At 41.4% G+C, this 26952-nt stretch overlaps 1 protein-coding gene across 4 annotated transcripts in view; it reads right to left on the bottom strand.

The window, feature by feature from the left end:
• FRAS1 (Fraser extracellular matrix complex subunit 1) overlaps positions 1-26952 on the bottom strand; it is a 447336-nt gene that overhangs the window by 42138 nt on the left and 378246 nt on the right. For all 4 annotated transcript variants that reach the window (XR_004972271.1, XM_036337385.1, XM_036337380.1 and 1 more), the window contains 11 exons: positions 26760-26900; positions 24338-24565; positions 22134-22247; positions 19648-19798; positions 18413-18572; positions 17832-18006; positions 15473-15719; positions 13616-13960; positions 11899-12059; positions 11177-11324; positions 1255-1460 (listed from right to left, as the gene is read on the bottom strand). Coding sequence is in view for 3 of the 4 variants with exons in the window: in XM_036337385.1 (XP_036193278.1) it covers positions 1255-1460; positions 11177-11324; positions 11899-12059; positions 13616-13960; positions 15473-15719; positions 17832-18006; positions 18413-18572; positions 19648-19798; positions 22134-22247; positions 24338-24565; positions 26760-26900 (2076 nt within the window). In the remaining variant the exon portion in view is untranslated. The remainder of the gene's footprint in view (positions 1-1254; positions 1461-11176; positions 11325-11898; positions 12060-13615; positions 13961-15472; positions 15720-17831; positions 18007-18412; positions 18573-19647; positions 19799-22133; positions 22248-24337; positions 24566-26759; positions 26901-26952) is intronic.

The following is a 26952-nucleotide window of genomic DNA, read 5'->3' as shown; positions in this document are numbered from 1 at the left end:
GAAAAATGAAGATTCCCAAGTGTGCTTATGAATGATGATAGATAGGTTGTCATGTGGGTAACATTTAGACTATTAGACTATATTTCTTTATAATTTTATTAAATGACAAACTGTCTCTTGGATAGGTAGAGAATCCTTTTTTGAACTTAAAACAAATACAGACATGTAGACTCAAAGATTAAGATTGCATCTGTAGTATTTGTGTGTATTTTTAAGTACATGCTTCAACCTGCCACCAGTAAAATTCTTATAAAATACATAACTGAACCAGGCTTTTCTGCGTCATAAATGTGTAAAAGACTGAGAGTCCCAAAGAAGAAAGCTATCACTTTTTTATTGTTATTAAATATGAACAGAAAAATAATCTGGGGTGAACTGGTATGGGTAAGGTCTTATGCTAAACTTCAAAAGGACTAATCATAAAACCAAAATTATATACATTAGATTGTATCAAAATCAAAGACTTCTGTTCAACTAAGAACATCATGGTTCAAGGTAATAGATAAGTGACAGAAAGTGAAAGTACATCTATAATATCTAAAATGTCTAACTGGTAAGGAATTAATATTTAGAATATTTAAGAAAGTATAGCAGATCAGTAAGAAAAAGACAGCAATTTAACAAAATAAGGAACAGAGGATTAAAATAATACATTTTTGCCCTGGCCAGTTATTTCAATGGTTAGACCATTGCCCCATGGACTGAAGGGTCACAGGATAAATTCCCTGTTAAGGGCACATACCTTGGTTGCAGGTTCTCCAGCCCTGGTAGGGGTCTGTTGGGAGGCGACCAATTGGTGTGTGTGTGTGTCTCTCTCTCTCTATCCCTCCTCCCTCCCACTTTCTCTAGAAATCAATGGAAAAAATATCCTCTAGTGAGGATTAAAATAATAATAAATTTCAATAACTGAAAGTTCAATCAGTTAACAAGTATATAAACCACCATTAATTAGAAAAATGCAAATTAAAACAAGATGTAACTTTACACATATTAGATTAGCAAAAAGTCAAAAGATGAATAATGCTAAGTGTTAAAGAGGATGTTGGGTTACAACAATCCTTGTGTAATGCTAGTGAGATTCTGGAAAGTATTCTGACAATATTTTGTTTTAAAAAAATTAAGCATATGCATGCTTTATGGCACAGCAATTTGGCTGCTATATATGTATCCAAAGAAATTCCATCTCACTGTGAACAAATAAAGGCATCAAGGACAAAGAGAATCTCATCATTCAGTCACCACAAATCCACTTACTTTCTCCCCTTTCAGAAACGTAATCCGTGAAGAGTCTGTATTTCTTCTCTCTTCAAAGTCCTCTGTGACCTGAGCTGAATGGCTCTGAGTATAGCACCTCACCGACGACTCATAGCTCAGGTCTCCACTCCGAATGATAGGCACGTGCAGAACACCCTCCTTCTCCTTCACTAGGAGCAAGTCCTTGGCAAACTGCATGCTGGGCACTGGGGAGCAGAAGGAAAGATGGAGGCATTGTTAGAGGGAGATATAGGGAAGTGGCCACAGCAGCCTCGTGGCAGAAGGGCTCCAGGAAGGGCCACCCTAGGCTGGCCAATCACAGGTGGTAAGCAGATTTCAAGGCCTGATTGCTGCTCTCAGGGCCAGGGAATTGCTTCCACTATGAATGTGGTTCCAATAAAATAGAACAAGTCAATTTTGCACCTGTTTTTGCCCAGCTTCGGGGTATGGTCACCATCTCAAATGCAGAAAAGTAATTCAAGTAAAAAAATGGGCCAGGTATAAGAAAAATTTTGATAGAGACTTGAGTACTCAAAAAGTTCACTTCCTTTCTAAGGCTACAATAAGGCAAACGGCAGTGCAAGCCTGCTGATAAATGGCCACTCACACTGGTCCTGGGGCCAGGAAGACACCAAGGAGGAGTTGGGACACTGGTAAACAGGGAAGAGCAGGCCTTGTTTAAAGGAGGTTGACTTGCTGCTCCAGTCTTTTGTTGGCAGATCTTCCTATTTTCAAACAAAGCCAGACCTCTTATCTGGATTTTTATGTCATATCTCCTAAATTTTAAAATAACAACCCATTAAAATAGGAAAAAAGAAATTCCAGGCAAGTCAAAACTATTTGGGCCAAACAAAACACATCCACATGCAGAAATGTCCAGTGGGCCCCCAATCTGTGACCACTGCTGGAGAGTTACCTGTTGTTATAACTCACAAGGCCTCATTTGACTTTAGGGAGGGACAGTAGCCAAATATGGTTAAAAGCAAAGGTTTTGGAGTAAGCAGGCTTGAATTTCCATCCCAGCTCTGCTACTTATTAGCTGTATGATATAGAGCAATCTACTTAGGTTTTATGAGACTTGGGTTTCTTCAATATTAATATCTAACTCATAGAATTATCAGGAGTATCGAATTTAACAAGATTGTATGGGCATGGTGTCCAATGCAGTATCTGGCACACAGCGACACTCAAATTTTGGTAGGGATTATTATCATATGGTTTATATTGGCCCCAATTCCAGGCTTCTCTATACGAAAGGCCAATTTTTTCATCCTTACTTCCTACAGTGTCCATGGTAATCCTCTGTATTAAGACATATCTCTTTCCAAGAACATTTTGTTGACTGTAGGTTATTAATTTCTTAATAAAAAATACAAAGAGGTAGTCCCTCCAGTCATATGCCACATTAGTCTTTGGGGCTGGAGGAAGCTGACCCTATAGCTATAGATACCTAGTTCCTGGCTGGGTCCTGGGTGTGCCCTGCCAAACCTGAAAGGAGGAAACAGAAAGGGTGAGCAAACCAGCATTCCACAAGTCTACTTGCAGAAAGCTGCTTGCCTCCAACCTGCCCTCTGCTCAGAACTGCTGGCATCAGCAAAATAACACAAAACCATGAGCTGAACTAAGCCTAACAATTACCTCTTATTATTGAGAAAAACCCAGAATACCACACCTAAAGGAAAATTAACAACTTTAGCATTAGGCTCTGAACAATTACCATTTAGGGCTCTGTGATCCAGGATAATGGTCTGTGCTATTAGGGAGTAGGTGGCAATGACATGACCTAGCACAGGAGGACAAGAAGGAAGCTTGCTGCCAATTTAAAAGTAACACAAGCAAGAAAGCTTTTCTGCTCAAGGCAGATTATCTAATGCTTTGGATTGATTTTTCTTGCTGGCCTGATAGGCGTCAAGTCAAGATGAGAGTTAAAAGCTAGAGTTGTTGTCTTTTCACTTTGTTGATGGTTTCCTTTGCAGTGCAAAAATCTTTATAGTAGTCCCATTTGTTTATTTTTCCTTTTGTATCCCTTGCCCCAGGAGAAATATCAGAAAAAATATTGCCACAAAAAATGTCCAAGATTTAACTGCCTATGTTTTTTTCTAGGATTTTTATGGTTTTGATTCTTACTTTTAAGCCTTAATCCATTTTTAGATTAATGTATATGGTGTAAAAGGTGGCCTAATTTCATTTTTTTGCACATATCTATCCAATTTTCCTGATACCATGTATTGATTAGATTATCTCTAGCCCATATTATGTTCTTGCTTCTTTTGTTAAATCTTAACTTACTATAAAGGTGTGGGTTTATTTTGGGGCTCTCTATTCTATTCCATTGATCTATGCGTCTGTTCTTTTTTTATAATATATATTTTATTGATTTTTTACAGAGAGGAAGGGAGAGGGATAGAGAGTTAGAAACATTGATGCGAGAGAAACATCAATCAGCTGCCTCCTGCACACTCCCCACTGGGGATGTGCCTGCAACCAAGGTACATGCCCTTGACCGGAATCGAACCTGGGACCCTTGAGTCCTCAGGCTGACGCTCTATCCACTGAGCCAAACTGGTCAGGGCTATGCATCTGTTTTTATGCCAGTATCATGCTGTTTTGATTACTATGGCCTTGTAGTATAGTTTGATATCAGGTAATGTGATTCCTCCAACTTGGTTCTTCTTTCTCAAGATTGCTGTGGTTATTTGGGGTCTTTTGCAGTTCCATATTATTTTTTGGAATATTTGTTCTAATTCTGAGAAATATGCCATTGGTATTTTGATAGGAATTGCATTGAATCTATAGATTGCTTTGGGTAGTATGGGCATTATAATGATATTAATTCTTCCATCCATGAACATGGTATATGCTTCTACTATTCGTATCTTCTTCAATTTCTTTATTCACTGTCATATAATTTTTCAAGAACAGGTCTTTTACATCCTTAGTTAAATTTATTCCTAGGTATTTTTTTTTATGCAATTGTAAATGAGATAGGTTCTTCAGTTTCCCTTTCTGATAGTTCATTATAGGTGCATAAAAATGCAGCTGATTAATGAATAGTTAGTGTGTATCCTGCTACTCTACTGAATTCATTTATCAATTCTAGTATTTTTTGGAGGGAAATATTTAGGGTTCTCTATATACAATATCATGTCATCTGCAAATAATGACAGTTTTATTTCTTTATTTATAATTTGGATGCCTTTAATTTCTTCTTCTTGTCTGATTGCTGTGGCTATATTGAATAACAGTGGTGAAAACAGACAACCCTCTTTTGTTCCTGATCTTAAGGAAAATGTTTGTGGTTTCTTCCCATTGAGTATGATGTTGGTTGTGGGTGTGTCATATATGGCCTTTATTATGTTGAGGTATGTTCCCTCTATTCCCACTCAAGGGAGAACATATTCAATAATGATACATCTGATAAGGGATTGATATCCAAAATTTATAAGGAACTTACAAAACTCAACACCAAAAACAAACAAACAAACAAAAAACACCAATCCAATTAAAAAATGGGCAAAGGATCTGAATAGACATTTCTCCAAAGAGTACATACAGATAGCCAATAAACATATGAAAAGGTACTCAATGTCACTAATCATAAAAGAAATGCAAATTAAAACCACAGTGAGATATCACCTCAGACCTGTCAGAATGGCTATCATCAATAAATCAACAAACAAGTACTGGCAAGGATGTGGAGAAAAGGGAACCCTTGTGCTCTGTTGGTGGGAATGCAGATTGGTATAGCTGCTGTGGAAAACAGTAGGGAGTTTCTTCAAAAAAATTAAAAGTGGAACTGCCTTATGGCCCAATGATTCCACTTGTATGGAAAGTGAGCATGGTAGGGTATAAAAGCATAAGATTGGACTTGGATAGAGTGGATCTGGGTTTTACAGATCCATCACTTCCTCTCTGTGTGGTCTTAAATTATTTAACCTTTAACACTACAATGGGTCTCTGAAATAGGTTTGGGGATTTCTTTCTTTGGGACAAATTCTGGACTGAATATATATTATTGTAGTCTTCCTGAAAAATTATATATATATTTAACATATTCATTTTCTAAGTTTGCAATCCTAATGCCCATCAACAAAAGATAAAAATAATCTAAGTGGGAGAACCAAGATGGCGGCATAGGTTAACGCCGGAGTTTGCTGCTTTGAACAACTACTTCAAAAGTGAAACCAAAAAACGGAAGGGACATCACCCAGAACCACAGGAACGCTGGCTGAGTGGAAGTCCTACAACTAGGAGGAAAGAGAAACGCATACAGACACTCAGAGGAGGCGCAGTGCTGAAGTCAAATTCCGAGGTGCGGAGTGCGCGGAGCGGGCTGGCGGCGGAGGGCGGGGTTGGCGTTTTCAATCGGGAGGGAGTCCCAGACTCTGAGCTCCAGATCCGGGCGAGTCTTTGGGGACCCAGACTCAAACGGGAGAAGCGGGACTGTCTGGCTTCGGTCAGAGCGAGTGCAGCTTTCTCTCTGAGCTTTGCAGGGGGTGCTGGGACTCAGAGAGGCAGAGCCCCTGGGGACAGGACTGAGAGCCGCCATAACTGCTCTCTCTGGCCCACCCTGTTGATCCTGTGCGACCCGCCCCGCCCAAGCCCTGCACACAGGCATTTGCCGGATAGCCTCAGGCAAAGGCCAGATTAGCACCTCCCTAGAGGACAGAAGTTCTCTCACTGCTGACACAGCTGATTCTCATAGCCACTTGGCCTGGAGGTCAAACCCTCCCTGGAATTAGCTACAACAATCAAGATTTAACTATAAGACTTCGAACAAAGACCACTAGGGGGTGCACCAAGGAAGCATAACAAAATGCGGAGACAAAGAAACAGGACAAAATTGTCAATGGAAGATATAGAGTTCAGAACCACACTTTTAAGGTCTCTCAAGAACTGTTTAGAAGCCGCCGATAAACTTAATGAGATCTACAAGAAAACTAATAAGACCCTCGATCTTATATTGGGGAACCAACTAGAAATTAAGCATACACGGACTGAAATAACGAATATTATACAGACTCCCGACAGCAGACCAGAGGAGCGCAAGAATCAAGGCAAAGATTTGAAATGCGAGGAAGCAAAAAACACCCAACCGGAAAAGCAAAATGAAAAAAGAATCCAAAAATGCGAGGATAGTGTAAGGAGCCTCTGGGACAGCTTCAAGCGTACCAACATCAGAATTATAGGGGTTCCAGAAGATGAGAGAGAGCAAGATATTGAAAACCTATTTGAAGAAATAATGACAGAAAACTTCCCCCACCTGGTGAAAGAAATGGACTTACAGGTCCAAGAAGCGGGGAGAACCCCAAACAAAAGGAATCCAAAGAGGACCACACCAAGACACATCATAATTAAAATGCCAAGAGCAAAAGATAAAGAGAGAATCTTAAAAACAGCAAGAGAAAGAAACTCAGTTACCTACAAGGGAATACCCATACGACTATCAGCTGATTTCTCAACAGAAACTTTGCAGGCCAGAAGGGAGTGGCAAGAAATATTCAAAGTGATGAATACCAAGAACCTACAACCAAGATTACTTTATCCAGCAAAGCTATCATTCAGAATTGAAGGTCAGATAAAGAGCTTCACAGATAAGGAAAAGCTAAAGGAGTTCATCACCACCAAACCAGGATTATATGAAATGCTGAAAGGTATCCTTTAAGAAGAGGAAGAGGAAGATAAAGGTAAAGATACAAATTATGAACAACAAATATGCATCTATCAACAAGTGAATCTAAGAATCAAGTGAATAAATAATCTGATGAACAGAATGAACTGTTGATTATAATAGAATCAGGGACATAGAAAGGGAATGGACTGACTATTCCTGGGGGGGAAAGGGGTGTGGGAGATGCGGGAAGAGACTGGACAAAATTCGTGCACCTATGGATGAGGACAGTGGGTGGGGAGTGAGGGCGGAGGGTGGGGTGGGAACTGGGAGGAGGGGAGTTATGGGGGGGGAAAAAAAGAGGAACAAATGTAATAATCTGAACAATAAAGATTTAATTAAAAAAAAAATAATCTAAGTGGAATCTTGTATTGATCAGAGTACAATGAAGTTTATGTGTTGCTAGAGTTCCACTGGCAAGTATAATAAATTATAGTTGTGTCAGGAAGAAAAGAAGTTAACATGTAATAAAATCTACTATGTGCCTGATACTATGGTAGGTATTTTCACAAATTTTATCTAATTTATTCTTCACAACAATCTTGTAAGGTGGTTATTTACATGTTTTATAGATGAACAAAATGGGGCTCAATAAACTTAAGGCTGAAAGAGCAAGGAAGTGGTGGGGCTGGCATTAAATTTTAGGACTTCTGATTTTGCATTCACTTTCTACTTTATCAGAGGGAAATTGGCTATCTTTTCATGCAAAAGAATAAGGAGACTTTTCAAGAATAAAAGGAATAAATGAATTTCCTTTTTCTTTCTTTTTTTAACTTCACTGAGGAAAAAAAATCACACAGAGTCTACTACTGCACAAATAGAACCCTTTAGTGTTGTATAAGGACAATGGGTTTGGAGCCAAAAGATCCAGAATGTATGTTGGTTCCTCCACATACTATGCTTGTTGAATGTTTCTTCCCCAATCAGTCTCATCTACAAAACAGAAGTAAAAGTGAAGCCACTGGATTATGAGCAAATGAGATAATGTCTAACAGTTCACTCTGTAAACTCTGAAGTAACGTGCAATATAAAGTAGAGTATTGTTATTATCTTGTTCATGGTTAAAGTCACCATTTTGTGAATCACAAATCTAATTGCAAAACTTAAAACTATAAAACTACTAGGAGAAAACAGAGGAGAAAAATCTTTGAAACTTTGGTTTAGGCAAAGATTTCTTAGATACAACCCTGAAAGCATGATCAGTAATAGAACTATCAATAAATGGAACTACTTCAAAATAAAAGCCTATTGCTCTTTTAAAGACATTGTTAAGAGAACAAAAAAGAAGCAGTAGATTTGGATAAAATATTTGCAAAACACAAATCTTTGTCCAGAGCCTAAAACAATACAATAAACAACCCAATTAAAAAATGGGAGTTTTCTACAATGCTTTGCCAAAGAAGATATATGGATGGCAAGTAAGCACCTGAAAATATCTCAATGTCATCACTCATTCACTACCCACCTACTGGAATAATGAAAACACTTCATAAAAACTGACAGCACCAAATGTTGGTGTGGATGTGGAGCAACTGGAATTCTCACACACTGTTGGTGGTAACACAAAATAGTTACAACCACTTTGGAAAACAAGCTGGCAGTTTCTTAGAAGGTTAAACACTGAGCATTTGATCCAACAACTCCACTCCTAAGTATTTACTCCAGAGAAATGAAAACCTATATTCACACAAAAACCTATATGCAAATGTTATAGCCACTCTGATCATAATTGCCCAAACCTGGAAACAGCCTAAATGTCATTCAACAGGTGGGTGGATAAACAAATGGTGGTACATCCATGCAATGGAGATTATTCAGCAGTGGAAAGAGTGAACTACTCTTATGTGCAACAATATGGATGGCTCTCAAAGGCAGTAAGTATTCTGATGAAAAGAGCCAGACTCAAGGTGCTCATATTACTGGATTGCATTTAGACATTCTGGAAATGGCATAACTTTATGGATAGAAAATAGATCAGTGGTTGCCAGGACTCAGGATGGGTAAGAGGTTGACTAACAGGGGTGTGAGAGAACTTCGTAGGGTTAGAACCGTTCAACATTTTAAAAAATAGTTTATTGGTTTTTAGAGAAATGAAGAGGGAGAGGGAGAGAGAGAAAAACATTAATGTGAGAGCACAACATCAATCGGCTGCCTCCCACACGCCCCCTATGGTGATCAAGCCCACAACCTGGGCATGTACCCTGACTGGAAATCGAACTAGAAACCTTTCTGTGCACGAGACAATGACCAACCAAATGAACCATACCAGCCAGGGCTGTTCAACATCTTGATTGTGGTGGTGGGCACAATACTGTCCATTTGTCAAAACTCATAGAACTGCAGACCAGAAAGGATGAATTTAATTCATGTAAATTAAACCTTAATAAACCTAACTCTAAAATAATATACCATTTTTTGCCTGGCTGGTGTTGCTCAGTGGTTGAGTGTCGACCTATGAACCAGGAGGTCACGGTTCAATTTCTGGTTAGGGCACATGCCTGGGTTGTGGGCTTGATTCCCAGCAGGGGGTGTGCAGGAGGCAGCTGATCAATGATTCTCTCTCTTCATTGATGTTTCTATCTATCTCTCCCTCTTTCTGCCTCTCTGAAATCAATAAAAATATATATTAAAAATAAAGTAAGATACCATTTTGGACATATGCATATATTTCTTTTCTCTCTTGAAGGCTACACAAAACAAAAAAGTGGTTAAAATGGTTGTTTCTAGGGAGTGGAACTAGAGGATTGGGAGACAGGAGTAGAAGCAAGACTTAATTTTCATAGTATACCATTTTTTTTCATTTGATTTTTTAAAATATATAAATGAATAAATAATTTAAAATAAATAAAAATATTAAAGATTGCTCTGCTGGGCTGCCTGTTCCTTTTTTGGTGCCTCTTCATTCACTGTAACAGTTTAATCATGGACTTTATTGTCAACCATAGGAATGCTGATTAGGGTCCTTCTGCTTGAGGTGGGAGGTTTGTCTTGATCTTCTCCACCCAACTCTAGAATCTGACAATTCTAAGTTTCATCAATTCTTCCTAAGAAGCACCTGTCCCTTCTTCTTCATCCTCATGTTACTTAGGTTAGGTCTTCAGTGGCGACTGACAAGTTCATATACTTGTCTCTTCATTCTTGCACATCATCTACAGGACAATGAGTTTCCTAAGACAAAATCACACACTCCTGTGCTGATAAGAATCTGTTGCTTCCCTCTGCTTATCGATTCCTTATGCTAAAACATAAGACTCTTAGAACTTGACTCCAACCTATCTTTCCATTTCATTTCCTTTTATTCACCTCCTACTGGATTCAAAGCACAAGTAAGCGTCTCACTGTTTTCCAAATATGCACCTTTCAAAACTTTATGCCATTATACCTATTATATCTGTTTATTTGACGAAGCTTTCTTTTATTATCTATTAGGTAAATTACTATCACACCTGAAGGCTCAGCTTAAATATCAACTCCTTTGTGAAATCTTCTATGATTCTTCCACACAAAGTTACTGTTCAGTCCCATCTGCTCAGATAGCACTGGATTTACAGCACTGTTAGGCCATTTATCATACTAGAGGTCCAGTGGATGAAATTCGTGCACTCGTTGGGGAGTCCCTCAGCCTGGCCTGCACCCTCTCGCAGTCTGGGAGCCCTCAGGGGATGTCCGGCTAATGGCAGTTGGACATCCTTAGTGCTGCCACAGAGGCAAGAGAGGCTTTCACCACTGTCGCTGCACTCTCCAGCCGTGAGCCCGGCTTCTGGCTAAGCAGCATTCCCCCTATGAGAGCACACTGACCACCAGGGGGCAGCTCCAGCATTGAGTGTCTGTCCCCTGGTGGTCAGTGTGTATCATAGGATCGGTTGTTCCACCATTTGGTTGGTTTGCATATTAGCTTTTTAGTATATAGGATATCCTAACTTTTCAGTTTAAGGGTCTGATCTCCCAACTAGACATTGAACTTCTTGAGGACATGGCCCAACCAAGGCTTAAACATTTTTTGTGTATCTAGTAGAGTGCCAGAAACATGAACAATTATTTCTTTCTCCTATTTCTATGTAAATGTGTACATGCAGGTCCTTGTACACACACAGATATAACAGACATATGCACAAATACATACACATGCACTCACACACACATACTCACATTTCTTGAGTGAAATGTGAATGAGGTCCAATGCATAAATATGGAAGTTAAGGAAAAAATAGAACTATAGTCAGCCACCAGCTGGCAGCCCCAATCTCTTACCATCCTGGAATGTGTCATTAATGGCAATGACAGCTTGGAAAGGTTTAGTCAGTTCGGCCCCTTGTGCTGAGCTGAGGAAAACCACAAATGTCTCCAGCCCTTCAATTGCTGGATACTGAGTGTCATCTAAGATCGTCAAGGTGCAATACTAGGAGAAAAAATCAGCATGTTAACTAGATTTACTGTGGTGATTGTCTTCAATATATATAAACATTGAATCATTACATTGTACACCTGAAACTAATATAGTGTTATATGTTAATTACATCTCAATTTAAAAAAATGACTTTTAATTAAAAAAAAGAAAAATTCAAGTAAACCTTACAGAATGCCAAACACATAACACCCATTTATTTTGGGAAATTAGGACACAGGCAACAACTTGTCTTTCTTTGGTGGTCTTAAATGAAGTTTCTTCTTATCCATAAATTGCACTCTTTTTATTACACACCCTTAGGTGTTTTGTTTCTAGATGTTTAGATCAAACGAATGTGGTTTCTATCCTAAATCCGTGGTGCTGGATGTAAGATGGTGAAAACATCACTTGGAGGGTTTTATAGACGATCCCTCTAAGTTTGTTCTCTTGATTGTATGTTTGTGTTTTTGAAGAAAGGGAAGATAGTAATATTGCAAGTGGAGTTTAGTGTCCTCCAGAGAGTTTGGAGAGCAGACTAGATACCACATTAACAGACTCATCCAGCCTTTCACGGCTGTATGCTCACCTGCTCAGTGACACCTGGTCCAAATTCCACCTTTCTAGAGCTGGGAACATAGTCAACTCCTGGAGTGGCAGAAGCTGGGTCTGAGGGACGCGTAGCACACCAGACAGATGTGAAGGTTGAAAGGTCAGTCCCATGGTGGATAACTGGGATCTTCACTGCTCCTGAAATGAGATTCATAGATTCCCAAGGTCAACTTTGACCCAGAAAATCAATGGTACTTTCCCAACATGTTCTCTTTCTCAGCAGCAGCAGTTTTATCCTGCTGGCCTGTCTACTCTAACCTCAGCGACGCTTGGTGCTCCCTCTGAGGAAGGCTGAGGTATCACCCTCCTTCTTTTTGCCAACACTGAGATTAAGAGCAGACCTAGAGGAGGGTCTCATGCAGGTTGTGCTGGAAAGTAGCCCTTAGGGGAAAATGATTTCGTGGCTTCATAAAGGAGACTGTTCACAAAAGAACAATGAACTGTAGGGGGAAGGATCCATTGGAAAACATTTCAAGCCTATATAGGGAGAAGAAATTCAGACGAGCGCCTCAGGGATGAGCTAGAAAATAGTCAATTAAGGGAAGAACCAGCTATGGGACTCTATGGGGCCTGAAGCTGAATGTTCCTAATTAAATGTTCCTAACTGGTTTGATTTCCCCATTTTATCTGAGTGGTGCACACATCATTACTTAAACCATATGTGCTTATTGCTTATCTTAGGAATGAAACTCATTTTCTGGTCCATTGTGACATCATACTTCATAGGGTCCTAATGATATACATGTAGATTTTTAGCTGTTTTCACAATCAAGGTGAGAGCAAAGCTACATGAAAACCCATCAGTCACATTTTTCTAGTCAGTTGTGAAATGACATTAGTCATGACTGAGCATTTGGTGTATAGCAAAGGAAGTGGCATTGTAGAAAGGTCTGGATTCTAAATCCAGCTCTGGCATATTAACTGCTTGATATTTGATGATTTATTTAATCTCTCTGAGTCTCCATTTGCTCTCCTCTATAATGTCATCTTCTCTAGAGAAGATTAAGTGAGAATGCATGAAATGCATGTTGCTCGGTACCTGGCATTCCGTAAGTACTCAAGAAGATCAGTTCCCACTGTCCCTCAGAATATCACCTTCAAAGAGGTGAAAGACCTTGGTCAAGTGGCTCCCATCAGTAGATACTTCTCACAGCTGCTACCCCTCTGGTAGTATGTTTGCCAGCAGAATGCGGAGGACCCCTGTGCAGCCAGGAGAGGGAAGGAGCCTGGGTAGAAAAATCTGCCCACTGACTGCTTTGGGCTGTAGTAATATGAATGAGAAAGTTCCACTTGTGAAGACACTGACATTTTAGAATGTATTTGTTTTAGCAGCGAGAAGTATATGAAATCACTTACCTCTATTCTCAATAGATCTCATTCCCCTCCTTTGCAAGCCAAAAAGCTTAGCACCATGCCTTCCCTCTCGACCATAGAGGTCTACCAATGACTGTAAGCCAGATCCTTCCCTTCCATCAGTAATCAAAGAAAGAAAAGTGATTCTTTTCTACGTCCCATTCTTGGTTGTAATGCCTAGCATTATATAATGTGTCGGACCAACAGTGATGTCACTGAGGAATGGCATTATCCTCAATTATATCCTTAATTGTCTAAGGATACTCTCAAACCTGAGAGGAAATCATTCAAGAAAGAGGTCAAGATATGGGTGATGAAACCCCAGAGATGCTCTCTGTTACCTGCATCCTCACTGACAGTGAAAGCTGTGTTGCCCAGGGACACGGTGGAGGCATCATTGGGACCACTGATGAGCACCTTGGCCGATGACACCCTTCCGATGCGGGCATTGTCAGAAGCACCTGCCAGGGCAATCTCAAACACTTCTTCCTCTTCATATTCGCTGTCATCAATGAGCATGATGTCACAGGTGGACATGGTGACACCAGGCCCGAATATCACACGACTGTCAGCAGACCTCCCTCTAGATTTAAAATCAGAGCCCGATTCTAGAGCGTAGAGGCTACTTCCCATAGCTGAGTTAGGGATGGTGTAGCAAATCACAGACACAATGCTGCTTGCATCCCCTGAAATACAAAATGGCAAGAAAACCAAAGCATTTGAATGAGTGCTTCTCAAATTCTAAAATCTCTGATAAATTAGTGAGCTTGGTTCCCTCTGACATATTCCACCACTATTCGTGTTCACGCTCTGGCATGAAACCTTCCAGCATTGCAGTCTCTTTTGAACTTATGAAATAAACCACTTGAGGGTTTAATATACCCCAGATACTTCACCAAACAACTTAAAATGGATTTCCTAGTCTGTGAATTTTGTGCTCTGTTAATTCACAAGACTCACTGCCCACCATCTAAGACCACAGCGGGTGGAAAGATAAGAGACATATTTGGTACTTTAAGTAGCAAAGTAATTGTGTCCTGAAGGTAGAGCTATGGGCACAGTTCACTGCCTTTCTGAATAAACTTCTGTACTTTAACTCCCAGGGAAACACAAGCTTGTTTTAAAAAAAGAAAGACAAAACAAAATAAAACCCTCTTTTCTGTACAAATGCCTTTACTTATTAACGCTGCCACTGCCCTGAGTGATGGCCTATTCTGGGCCCACTTGCTGGTCCAGAGCAATCGGTGGGACTTGCTTGTTTTCCAAGGGGCACCTCCAAGGGTTTGCAATACTTACAGTGTTTGTTACACTAACACCCAGCCAGCACATTCAATAAAAAACTGACATTAGCCCCAGTCAGTTTGGCTCAGTGAATAGAGCATCAGCCTATAGACTATTGGGTCCTGGGTTCGATTCCAGTCAAGGGCATATGACTGGGTTGCCTTGATCCCTGGTGGGGGTATGCAGGAGGCAGCCAATCAATGATCCTCTCATCACTGATGTTTCTATCTCCCTCTCCCTCTCCCTCTCCCTTCCTCTCTGAAATCAATAAAAATATATTTTAAAAACACACACAAAACAAAAACAAACAAACAAAGAAAAAAACCTGACATCATTACTTATAGTTGCTGTGTGGCTTTGAATGAAGATTTAATTCCCATGTGTTTTAAAGTCTCAATGTTGTACAATAATAAATCCATATGATCTTTGGTTTGAGTTTTAGCCCCTCAGGAACTGACCTTTAGTTTTTACACACAGTTTACTTCTCATCAGAGCTCTATATGTGACTCTCATGGAAGGAAATCTTTAAACACATATCTTTCAAGAACTAAGATGGGAAATCAGTTTTTACAAACTGTAACTTCCCTCCTTGACCAAGGCTACTAAACATATTATGGACTGGGTGATTGATTAAGAATCCCGAGTACATGAATATTTGCAAGGCCAAATATAAAGTGTTTTAGTCCCATTAAAGAATCAATGGGTGTGCTAACAGCCTGAGCTACCAAGAGAAGCCTTCTGATAGAACTCACTGGGTAGGATCTTTATCAGGGCTGTGCTGGGGGTTTAAATGAGTTAATACATGTAAAGTACTTGCACATCTGAGTTAATATGGTACTTGAGCACTTGGCACGTAAATGGGACTCAATAAACGTTAGCTATTACAAAGCTCCTTGTCACTTTCGGCGCCAACAGACCTTTTCTTTCAATAGGTGCAAACAGAAAACCAGCGCTCTCGTTGACCCGGTAGGTCTTCTTATCAAACTCTAACGTGGGTTCGTCCTCAGTGTCATTGATAATGACCTTCGCCTGGGTGAACTCCCCTAGTAGGGCGTATGCTGGCATGCTGAGCTCCACGGTGAAACTCTCCATCTTCTCAAACACGTCATCATCGTTGATGACAATGGTGCAGGATTTGGTGTCCTCTCGCTCATCAAACTGCACCTGTCACAAAGGAAACAACAAGGAGTTAAGCTGTGCCTCAGCTTCCCCTGCTCTGCTCCCCCAGAAGGCCATGGGCAAAGAGGGCCCAAGTCCGGCGAGCACTGAATGAAGCAGCTGGTTCTTCTAGCCCCAACTTCCTGCTGTATCACCTGGAACGCAAGGCTACCTCTTCCCGTTCTTCATCTACAACTGGACTGGTTTACTGTATAGGGACACGGAGGGTGAAGACATCCCCTCCCATTTAGTGACTGTATTAAAACATGTAGGTAACTGTTCATATCCTGTTTTATTAACTCACTTGAGCAAGAGTTATTTGATTACTTAGTCCCGCTTCTATTTGTGGCAAGTTTAACTGGAAAGATCTTTGAACTTGGAATGTGAAGTTCTAGGCTGACGTTCTGTTTTTTTGTTTTGGTTTTTTTTTTTTTTTTAGTTTTAAGCTGGGTCAGGCTTTGAAGCTTTACATACATCAGTTTATTTTAAAACATTGAACAAATGCAAGATATTATCCTATTACCATTATCATATTATTGTACAATTAAAACTGACATAGAATCTCAGCTTACTGTATAATGAAGTTTGAATTCAGAAAAAGTTACATTGAGAAAAAACCAGACTGAATTTTAGCTTTATATCTGACTAAATCCTTTGCAAATGAAACCTATAATGTGAGTACATTTAGCCTGGTACAAAGGAGATAAATTATTATATATGCACTTAATTGTAAACTTACAGGGATATATGGTGGTTTTACTTTACCCCAAAATAAAAGAGGAAGACAAAACCTTCAAATGGAATCAGGGCTCTGGATCTGTTCAAAATTGAAAGGGTAGGAAATGGGATTGGAATATACTTTGTGTAAACAGAAACAAAGAAAACGTGTAAAAATAGTCATAAACCTCTGAAAACACATAATTTTCATCAAAAGTAAATTACCATTACTATCTAATCAGCTAATCAATTTTTACTAAACTCCACATTTCAAAACACTCCCAACTAAATGAAACACTCCAAAAATCTCTATTTAAAACCTAGAACACACTTCCTTTTATCTTTCCCTGAAAAAGAGGCATATATAGCTCTTTTTATCATTTTGTTAAGACTCTTCTAGTTCCTCATTTAAATCTGACATAAGCGGCCTTAGCTTAGTTCTGCTGACATGACTCAAAGAGAGCCCACTCCTCTTTATGGTTCCTGTTACTTTATGTTGACATAAGAATAATGAAGTTACTTTGAAAAAACATTTAATCAATACCTAATAAGTGCCAGGCATTGTGCCATACATAAAAGATGACAAAAACAGGGCATTCTGCCATTAAGGAGCTTACTATTTAAGTCCCCTCCTTTCTCTTTTGCTTTCATTCTCCCCTTTTTCTTTCTCTCACTCCACCTTGACACTGATTACCACCACTGCTTTATATAGAGATGACAAATTTATCTCCCTACCCAGAACTCCTCTCCGTACTCTCTACCTAGGTATATAGCTGTCCACTGATGGCTCTAAGGCAACTCACACTCACCATGTTCAAAGCAAAGTCAAGATCACCCCCTCACCAAGCCTGCTCCTCTGTGTCCCCTCCCAGCAAGGGGCATCATCATCCACTTTCCCTTATGCCCCACTATCTAATCCACTGCTTAGTCCTCTCACTTGATGGCTTCCTCATCAGTTGAATCCACCCACTTCTCTCCCCTTTCACTTTATAACTGCAGCTTAAGCTCCCATCATCTGTCACCCAGCCCATCCAAAGCCTCCCAATTGGTCTCCCCACACTCCCTCCCTTCAGGTAAAGAAGATAGAGAGAAAAGGTTAGAATTCTGAAGGCTGAGTGTAGAACATTATGTCTTGGAGACTTTTTTTTTGGTCATGAAGCAAAATGTAGACTGAGAAGCTACACATAACTTAAGCTTCGGCAGTTAGAATGTCAATGGAATTTAGGCAGGCAATGAAGAACAAAGTACTGTGAGAATTGAAGATAGGAAAATTACTGAGGAAAGCTGCCAATGGAAAGGAAGGGGGGAATAAAAGAAAATTGGAAGGTGCCACAATAGTCTATAACCTCGTCACAGTCCTTGCAGGCAGTTCAGGAATCAGAGGCCCTCTCGCCCACTTACCTGACCAGCATACTCCACGTAGTCCTGCTGCCCAGGCTGGGAGCTGACCCTGGAGCTGGAGCTGGAGCTGGCAGTGCCTTGTTCTGTGTGACACAGGACTATGGCGTATTGGTTCAGGTTCCCAGTCCTCTGCACTGTGACGCTGACAGACCCCGCCTTCTCACTGACATTGTAGCTACAAACACACAAAATAGTCGTCTCTGAAATTCTACCCCTGGGTTGTGAAGAATCTGCTAGTTCAATGCCAGTGTCCTCTGGTTACTTATATCCTGGTTTTACTGCTGAGTAGCTAAGCGACTTTGGGCAAGTAACCTTCTTTCTGTCTCTACTGCTTTGTTGTTGCAGGGGCAACAACAGTATTCATCTCATAAATTCAAAGTATTAAGGTGATGTAGGTCAAGTGCTAGTTCAGTGCCTGATACATACAGTATTCAAGAAATACTTGGTATAATTATTATTTTTATTATTGTTATCACCACCCCCTTATCAGATGACTACAGCAGGCCCACAGAGTGCTTTGCCCAGAATCCTCTGCTTGCCTGACTCCTTTCTCAAGAATGAAAACACAATGACGCTTGTACCTAGTATGTTTAAAGCTGATGAGGGACCACTGGATGTGGAAGACATTATCTCTGACCACGTTGGGTTTACTGTCTTTCACCAGAAACTGAAAACTATCCATCATCTCATGGATCTTCTCCTCATGCAATACGTAACGAATCAACCCCAAGTTCACATCCTCTGTGAGAAAAAAGACACTGCGTTAGCCCAGGGTTACAAAAACAGCCTCATAGCTGTGCACACTGACACACTCAGTCTATTCTTCTAATGGGTCCTGGACAGAACATGTGTTCCCGAGAACAAAAAGGGGTAATAGTCTTAGAAATTACTGCTTCCTCCAGATGCAAAAATAAGATCCTGTAGCTCCATGTGACAAAACGCTATATTTATGTACAGGAAATACACTATGGTGTTGTAAATGAGAACTTCCAGGCCTTGGCAAAAAGACACTTCAATAAAGGTCTATGGAATGTTAGCGGCAGATCTGAGAGCTGACAGAGAAAAGTCTTCGACCCCATCCTCTGTGTGCATATGCTCATATCCACACCACTCCCTTCTAATAAGGTTCCTTGGAAGGCATGTGTTACTAAGAAGAGCTAAGGTTGGATTAAAACAGCCCCCACACAAGGCACAGGTAACATGGGCTAGGAGAGCACAGAAGACTGAGGACAGAGAGAAAAAGGAAATACGGCACATGAGTCATTACAGGCAGTTTCTCGTAACTGCTCCCAATGAAGCCCTTCCACAGAAGTCAGCTAGATTCTAGAAGACCCCAAGGGGCGTCTGGGAAACTAAAATACGAAATGGTCTGCTTGATATGATTCAAAGCAGGAAAACATTTCTGTTAAGGAATCTGCCCACATTGATTTTAATTTCTTTGCTGAAGACTTTAAAAAATATCCATAACCCTTAGAGGACAAACCACACAGGATCACGGATCTCTCATAAAGCCTGGGGGCTGTTTTTGTGGTTTCTTTTTAAAAAAAACCGAGCATTGACATGATCCCTTCCAGAAAACCTGGCCAAAACCTAAAGCAATTTGGGAGCTGAGGAAGCATGGTAAAGGTGAATTTTTTGGGGGGGGAGGGGCAGAGGGAGCATAATTCAGAGTAACAGGAAAAAAGTCAGAGACGTAAAATTCCAAAGTTGGGATGGCTAGACATTAAAAGATTTGTATGTTTGTATGTAGGTTACTTAGGGGTGAGAGTGGTCGTAGAACAGATTCCTCCCATTTCCCAGTTCCCCGAGGCCCCACCCTGTGTGAAGGTCACGGCAGCTCGGCCAGGCTGCAGCTTGTTCTCCACGTGGCCATGCCTGGGGCCCGTAGCGATCTCATAGACAAGTTGCAGGTCTTCCGTGTCCGGGTCCAGGGTCAGCAGTTCTTTCCTGGTGATCAAGTTGGTTGCCTGGAATAGAAACCCATTAAATTTAACTCCTGTTGTGGGAATAAAGTAAGAACAAGACCCAGTGACTCAGATTTAATTCAGCTCAACAATGACTGACTGAGTGCATTTACTGCACAGAAAACTCTGTCGGTATTGAAGAGGCTCTACAGATAAAAGCCAGCCGGCCTCTGCCCTTGATGTGTTCACACTTTATTGGGAAAGAAAGGCTGATAAGCAATGTAGCTTTGGCAAGAGCTATATCGGGAAATTAAAAAAAAAAAAAAAAAGAGTGCTATGCACTTTTTTGGGAATGGGAGAGATAATTCCAGCTGAACTGGGGCAGAAGAGATTTGAGATGGTGGAATTTGAGCTTGGCCTTTAAAGAAGGTTGGGACTTTGAAAGAATGATACAACACAGGAAAGACGATCACTCCGGAAAATACAGGAGTCAAATGCAATGCTTGCAAGTGAGTAAGATATATATGATACCCCAATTTTGCCCAAATATACTGCTTATATTTGAATTCACTCAAAAAATATTTAGAGAGAATCACTGATTGGCTGCCTCCAGCATGTTCCTATAAGCCCGCAACCCGACCGGGCATGTGCCCTGACCGGGAATCGAACCAGGACCTCCTGGTTCCTAGGTCAATGCTCAACCACTGAGCTACGCCAGCCGGGCCTTAACTCACTCAAAAAATATTTAATGAGAGCAAAGGTTTGAGAGAAAAAAGGGGTGGTCAATAGTATTAAATGTTTTTAACTCTAGGAAAGTAAGGACATGTAAGTGACCTTTGGACTTGACAAAATAGAGGTCATTGGTGACTCTGACAAGAGTCCCTGCAGTAGGGTAGGGGTGGGAAGTAGAATTGCGGAAGGTTTAGAAGAGAGTGAGATGGTTCTGAATATGGAAAAAAATAAATGAAATAGGGCAAAAGAATTGATACTAATTTTGTTTGATATATTTTAAAAATTCTGATAAGTTTGGTGGAAAGCTATAGCATAACACCTACATATAAAAGCATACCTTGTTTTATTGTGCTTCTCAGGTGCTGTGTGTTTCAGAAACTGAAGGTAAGACCCTCCACCAACAAAAAAGGTTATGACTCTCTTTACTGAGATGCCCGCTTTATTGCAATGGTCTGGAACTGAACCCACAATATCTCTGAGGGGTGCCTATACAACCAACTAATCAGCTCCATAGGGAAGAGAAAATCTACGTCTTAGAGGGAAAACCACAGGCAAAAGAAAGAAACCAGTTCTCAAACTCAACTCAAGAACTGTGTGTGTTTGGGTGGGGACAAGAATTTAATGCTAGACATGGTTATGGCATATCTTAAAATGACCAAATTGGGCTTTAGGAGAAGGAGAATGAAATTTCTAAAGTATTCCTCTGAGGACATTCACCCACAAAAATACCTCCTTCCCATTAATGGCATATTCCAGATATGTCCCCAAATCTATCTTTCCCTTCTTCTAGTTAACAAACTTTTAGCTGGGCACCTGACTAATCAGCTAGACACTCTATCTCCCAGCCTCCAGGCAACAGATGAGCCCATGTGACCCATTTCTTGCCAAAATAATATGAGTGTAAGAGATGTGTTTAATTTCCGTACCACTTGCTTAAAATATATCCCTTGCCCTTGCCATGGGTAGTGTTGCTAAGTGGTTAGAGGATCACCCCGCACACTGAAGGGTATTGGGTTTGATTCCTGGTCAAGGGCACATACCTGAGTTTCTGGTTCACTCCCCACCCTTTGGGGCACATGCAGGAGGCAACCAGTCAATGTGTCTCTCTCACATCGCCTCTCTCTCTCTCTCTCCCCCTTCCCTTCCTTCCTCTTTTCCTTCCTCCCTCCCTTCTTTCCTCCCTCCCACTCTCTCTGAAAAGCAATGGGAAAAATATCTTCAGGTGAGGATTAAAATATCTGTATATTCCTTGCTCTCTACTTCTCTATTTTCCTCTTCCCATGGACTAAAATACTGATGACTAACTGAAGAGATTAGGGTAACTCCAGTCAACGGCTACAAGCCAGTAATGGCAGAATGGCAAGAGAGAAGGAACCTGTGCCTCTGAATTATCATGCAGAGCCCTGAACTTCCACCCTGGATGTGAGGGGGCAAATACCTGCTATTTTGTTTGAGCTACTATATTTTGGGAGCCATTGTATAAGAACATGTTAAACTATATACAATCTGAATCAAACCCATGAAGCTCTCCAATCTCAGGAATATCAGCTTACTTAGGGGGGAATAAAAATGACTTGAGCTAGAGTTCTTAGTCATAATCTATCATCATGTTCAAGGCTACTGTCCAAGCTGGTTAGTGTGGAACTGGCCGATGGAGGGGCCTTACCTTGCCATCCATACGCTCCAGCCACTGGAGCCCCAGGTTTGTGACAATTCTCGGAGTGCTGTCATCTACTGGGAGGATGTCTACTCGGAACTGCTGAGGCGCTGCTGTGATAATCTGGGGCGGGCGGGGGGGTGGGGGGGGAGCCAAAAAAACTCATCATTCACAGACATCTGAACTGTCAGGTCTGGAACCCTGAAATCAGTTGACACTTCAGAGAGGGAGCTAAGCCGGTTTCCACCACTTGTCACACCTTGGCGGGAGACTTAGGGAGAATACTGCCTGCTAAAGGGCACTACACAAAGGAAAGCGAGAAACCAGGGGCACAGGCGGGGTCTTCACCTGCCATGGAAGCTGACGTTTACACACCTCTGCATGTAGTAAGTTCAACATTACCCTGAGGTGAAACAATAAGCAAAACATTTTCCTTTCAATAACTCTTGTTAAATCTTTCCTGAGAGGCAGAAGAAAGCCATCATTAAAATGTTAATGTCAAAGTCTCCAGGTGGAACTCTGCCAGATGTAGAAAGAGGTTTCCTGGGAAGAGATTTTTCGCCCCCTCCCCCCTTTTTTTCAGTGAGCTATCCATATGGGGAAAAAGGAAGAAGAAATTAAGAATAAAATATTTGTGTCAATGGGGGGAAAGGGAGACTTATGTAATACTTTAAACAAGAAAGAATTTAAATTAAAAAAGAATAAAATATTTGTGGGCATAATGAAAAGAAACTTTGGTTTATAATTTCAATCTCCCTTAGACCGATCCACACAACACATACGCGGCACCTCCCTGTTCGAGGGGAAAAGGTGGCTGCCACGCAGGGCAGCAGATGCTGGCTTTCCAACCTTCTACCCCCCTCCTTGTAAGCAATTTCCATTTGTAAAATAACAGGGTCCCTCTGGAGACCTGCAGTGACCTTTTATGTTTATTGGAGAGGTAGCCCTCTTGCTGATTTATTCTGAAATCTTTTTTCTCTCCTGAAGGTCGCACTAACTGGGAGCAGCTGCAGTGCAGGAGGGAGAATAAAAGCGATGAGCTCCCAGGGGGGTGATGCGTCGCAGACCCCGCGATGGCAGGGGAATCCTGACTCTTTGACCCTCTGAGAACGACCTTCTCACAGGCTGCTGGTCTCTAAAGGGTGCAGGAAGACCTTTCTTCCACAAAGGAACCATCCCCATTCATCACCAAAGTCTGAAAGGGACTGTGCAGGATGGAGCTGACCCTGCTGTAATCCTTGAAGGATGGTAGGGTGTGACGATATAGCTCACTCAAACTGCTTCTGCAGAGTCAGAGACAGACGCCTGTGATGTAGGAGTCCACGCCTACTTTTTACCTGGGTTGCAGTTATTCCCAGCAGAGGGTGTGGGACTGCTGGACACCAGGCTAAGAAGGAATGAGTAAAAGTAGCAGGAAAGGTAGTGCAGGGGCTGTCTTAATGCTTCTTCCAGATGCCTGGATAGCAGAAGGGAACAATTCTCTCAAAGAAATAAAGCTGAATGGTTGCATGGCCTCAAGACAAAAGTCTTTACCTGTTTCACTTGCTGATCCTAAAATGATGACACATGATGATGACAGCCACAGTTGATTGGATGTTCCTGTGTATGGCACTGGGCTAAGTGCTTTACATACATCACGAAGGTGGTATCATCCCCATTTTATAGATAGGGAAGCTGAGGCTTAGAAAGGTTAAATGACGTGCAAAGTCACTCAGCCAGTCGGTGACAGAGCTAGAATTTAAATCAGTGTCTTTTGGATGAAGAAACTGCACTTTTAGCCGTTGCTATTCTTCATGAGACTAAGAAACTTTGGCTGACTGAGGGGACATATAAGAGAGCAAGACAATCTAGAACCATATGAAATTAGTAAAAAAAAACAGATGAAAGAAAAATGACAGGAAAGGAGAAAAATAACAGAATAATAACAATAACTATCAACTTCTATTGAAAGTGCTCATAATTTGCTAACAGTGTTAACTACATACTATCGATTATCTCTTTGAAACCTCATCTAATTGAAGCTGATGATTATTATTGTATCCATTTTGCAGATGACAAGAGGAGGCTTAGAGGAGCTAAGTAATTTGCTGAAGGCCAACTGATAAGTGACAGAACAAGAACTAAAACAAGGCTATCCTTGGCCTTGAAATGCCATGTTGTGGACAACCTCAGGCATGTTCTGCTATGCCTCCCTCTCCGTTGCTTCTCCTCACCTCTTTCCCTCCTTCCTCAATAATAAAGAAGGGGTTCGTCCCATCAGCAACAGTGAAGGTGAACCAGTCTTTGAGGGAGTTGCTGCCATCGTGGCTGTAGCTGACTCGGTTCTGGTAGATGTCCTCCATGGTGAAGGTGGAGACGAACTGGAAATGCTGCCCATTGGTGGTTCGCTCGATGCTGCCATGACGTGGGGGCTGCACAATGGTGAACGTGACAGACTCAGCCTGTGGAGGAGGCAAAAAGCAAGAGGAGAAGGGACTTCTTAAGAGAAACCAGATGTGCCAGTGATGGCCAACAGGTGGTCAAGTGTAGTCAAACCTAGAGACATTTATAAAATAAGAACTGCATTTTTTATGGTTATCAAAAATAAAGCTAAGGAGGTAAATTGTATTGGTTACTATAATTGAATTTATATTCTGATGCCTTCAGTTGTAAGACTAAGGCATTTATATTTGTCCTTTGGGGGGGTAAAAAAACCCCACCTGAATCTTTAACCTCTCCCAGGATGATAGGAACTAGACCTTTAAAAATTATTCATTTCTTTTCCATCCATTTCCCCCCACTTCCCAAAACTCTTATATCCAGAATCCCATATGCATCAGAACAGAAGTTTATTTCCCATTTCTAGTCACTGCTTCTAAGGCGATACATAGAAGCAAAAATAAAGAGGTAGAAAACCCTGCTCAAGACTTTCCAAAGATTTCCCACCAACGTAGAATAAAATGAAAAGGCCTGACCTGGACCAACCAGGCCCGTTGTGACCTGGTCCCAGGACTCCTCTCTGGGCCCGCTCTCCCCCTCTCCTGCTTGTTTAGGTTCCCACCTCTTGGCCTCTTGTTGTAACTCAAAAGTTCTAAGCACACTTGACCCCAGGGCCTTTGCACTCTGGTTCTTCTGCCCAGGGACTGAGGCTCCCAGATGACTGCATAGCTTGCTCTTCTGCTTCATATCTCTGCTCCTCAGAGAAGCCTTTCCTGCCCACTCTGTCTAACATAGCACAATCTCCATCTTCTTTAGCTTGCTTTAGTTTTATTCATAGCACTTACAATATCTGACATGGTATTACATGTTCTTTCTTTATTGTCTGTCTTCCTCAACAAAGGTTGAAAACTCCCTAAGGCTGGAACTTTATGTGTTTTGCTCACGGCTCTGTCCTTCAGGTCTAGAGCAGAGCCCGCACAGGTACGTAATGAGTATTTGCTGAAAGAGTGAACAGATGAATGAATGAGCGCTGGCAGAGGGTAGAGTGCACATAGAACTAATTAATAATTGCTGTGGTACTCTTATGGGAGCTAAATTGTGCCAGAAGGTTACATGCTTTTATCTGAAAGCATCATGAGAATGAGAGTTCTGTCTCTACAGGCTCTGTTTTACTGTATAAAGCCTAGTTCTCTGAGGATGCCTAAATTGTAATAATTAGTTGTCATCCAGAGAGTCTGAATGAAGAAAATTAAAAAAAGGGAAAGATCTATTTTTTCAGTTTCTTTAGTTCATTAGATTCTATATATAAGTGAAATCATGTGATCAATGCAACAGACATGATTCTCAGAGGGAAGTGGGGTTGGTGGAGGAGGGGTGGGAAGAGATTAACCAAAGAACTTATATGCATACTAGAGACTCGGTGCATGAAATTCATGCACTCAGGGGGTTCCCTCAACACAGTCCGGGACGCCTTGGGGATGTCTGACTGACCGCTTAGACCCAATTTAGCTCCCACAGGGAGCGGTCCTAAGCTGACAGTTGGACATCCTTAGCACTGCCACAGAGGCAGGAGAGGCTCCCGCCACTTCCACTGTGCTCGCCACCCATGAGCCACTCAGGGCTTCTGGCTGAGCTCTTGTGTTGTGTGTCAGCCCCCTGGTGGTCAGTGCACGTCATAGCAACCAGTCATTCCCCCGTTCGGTCAATTTGCATAGTAGCTTTTTATTATATAGGCTATGCATAACCCATGGACATAGACAATAGTGCAGTGAAGGCCTGGGAGGGGGCAGGAGTAGGGTGGAGGCGGTCAATGGGGGGCAAAATGGGACATCTATAATACTTTCAACAATAAAGAAAATTAAAAAGAAAAGAGGGAAAGATATATAGGTGCCATAAATCCTTGTTCATGCTAATAAGGAATAATTTTCTATAAATCATGGTAAAAATTCAGCATGTTAAAAAGATTGTTGCATGTAATCAGGGGAGAGAGTGAACATACTTAGGGTTTCAGAAAGGGTTTAAAAGCAGTTTGATGCAAATGTATTCACTTCCTCTTTTTCAGAGGGCTGCAGTCTCTTCAGGTTTTTAGTCCTTCAAGGGCACTTGTTCTAACCTCACCCCCCTGCCCTCACCTTGAGATGCTCAGTCACAAAGCAACCACTGGACTCAGCAGATCAGCTTCTCATTCAGCCAGAGAACTCAGGGGCATGTTCTTACCTCTGTATCTGCATCCACGGCCTTGAGCTCAAATTCCGTGATGGTCTTCCTCACACCCTCCTGCACCCGCATCCCCACATTCTGTACAACGGGCAGCGAGTCATCCACAGGGCGAATGGTGATGTGGAACGTCTGTGTCACCTAGAATGGCAGACATGTGAAGACCAGAGAGACACAGGGCCCCAGCCCCACC

Source organism: Myotis myotis, unplaced genomic scaffold, assembly GCF_014108235.1.
Source record: "Myotis myotis isolate mMyoMyo1 unplaced genomic scaffold, mMyoMyo1.p scaffold_m19_p_1, whole genome shotgun sequence".
Lineage (NCBI taxonomy): Eukaryota > Metazoa > Chordata > Mammalia > Chiroptera > Vespertilionidae > Myotis > Myotis myotis.
Note: the sequence above shows the minus strand (reverse complement) of the source record. Positions and strands in the feature narration are given on the sequence as shown.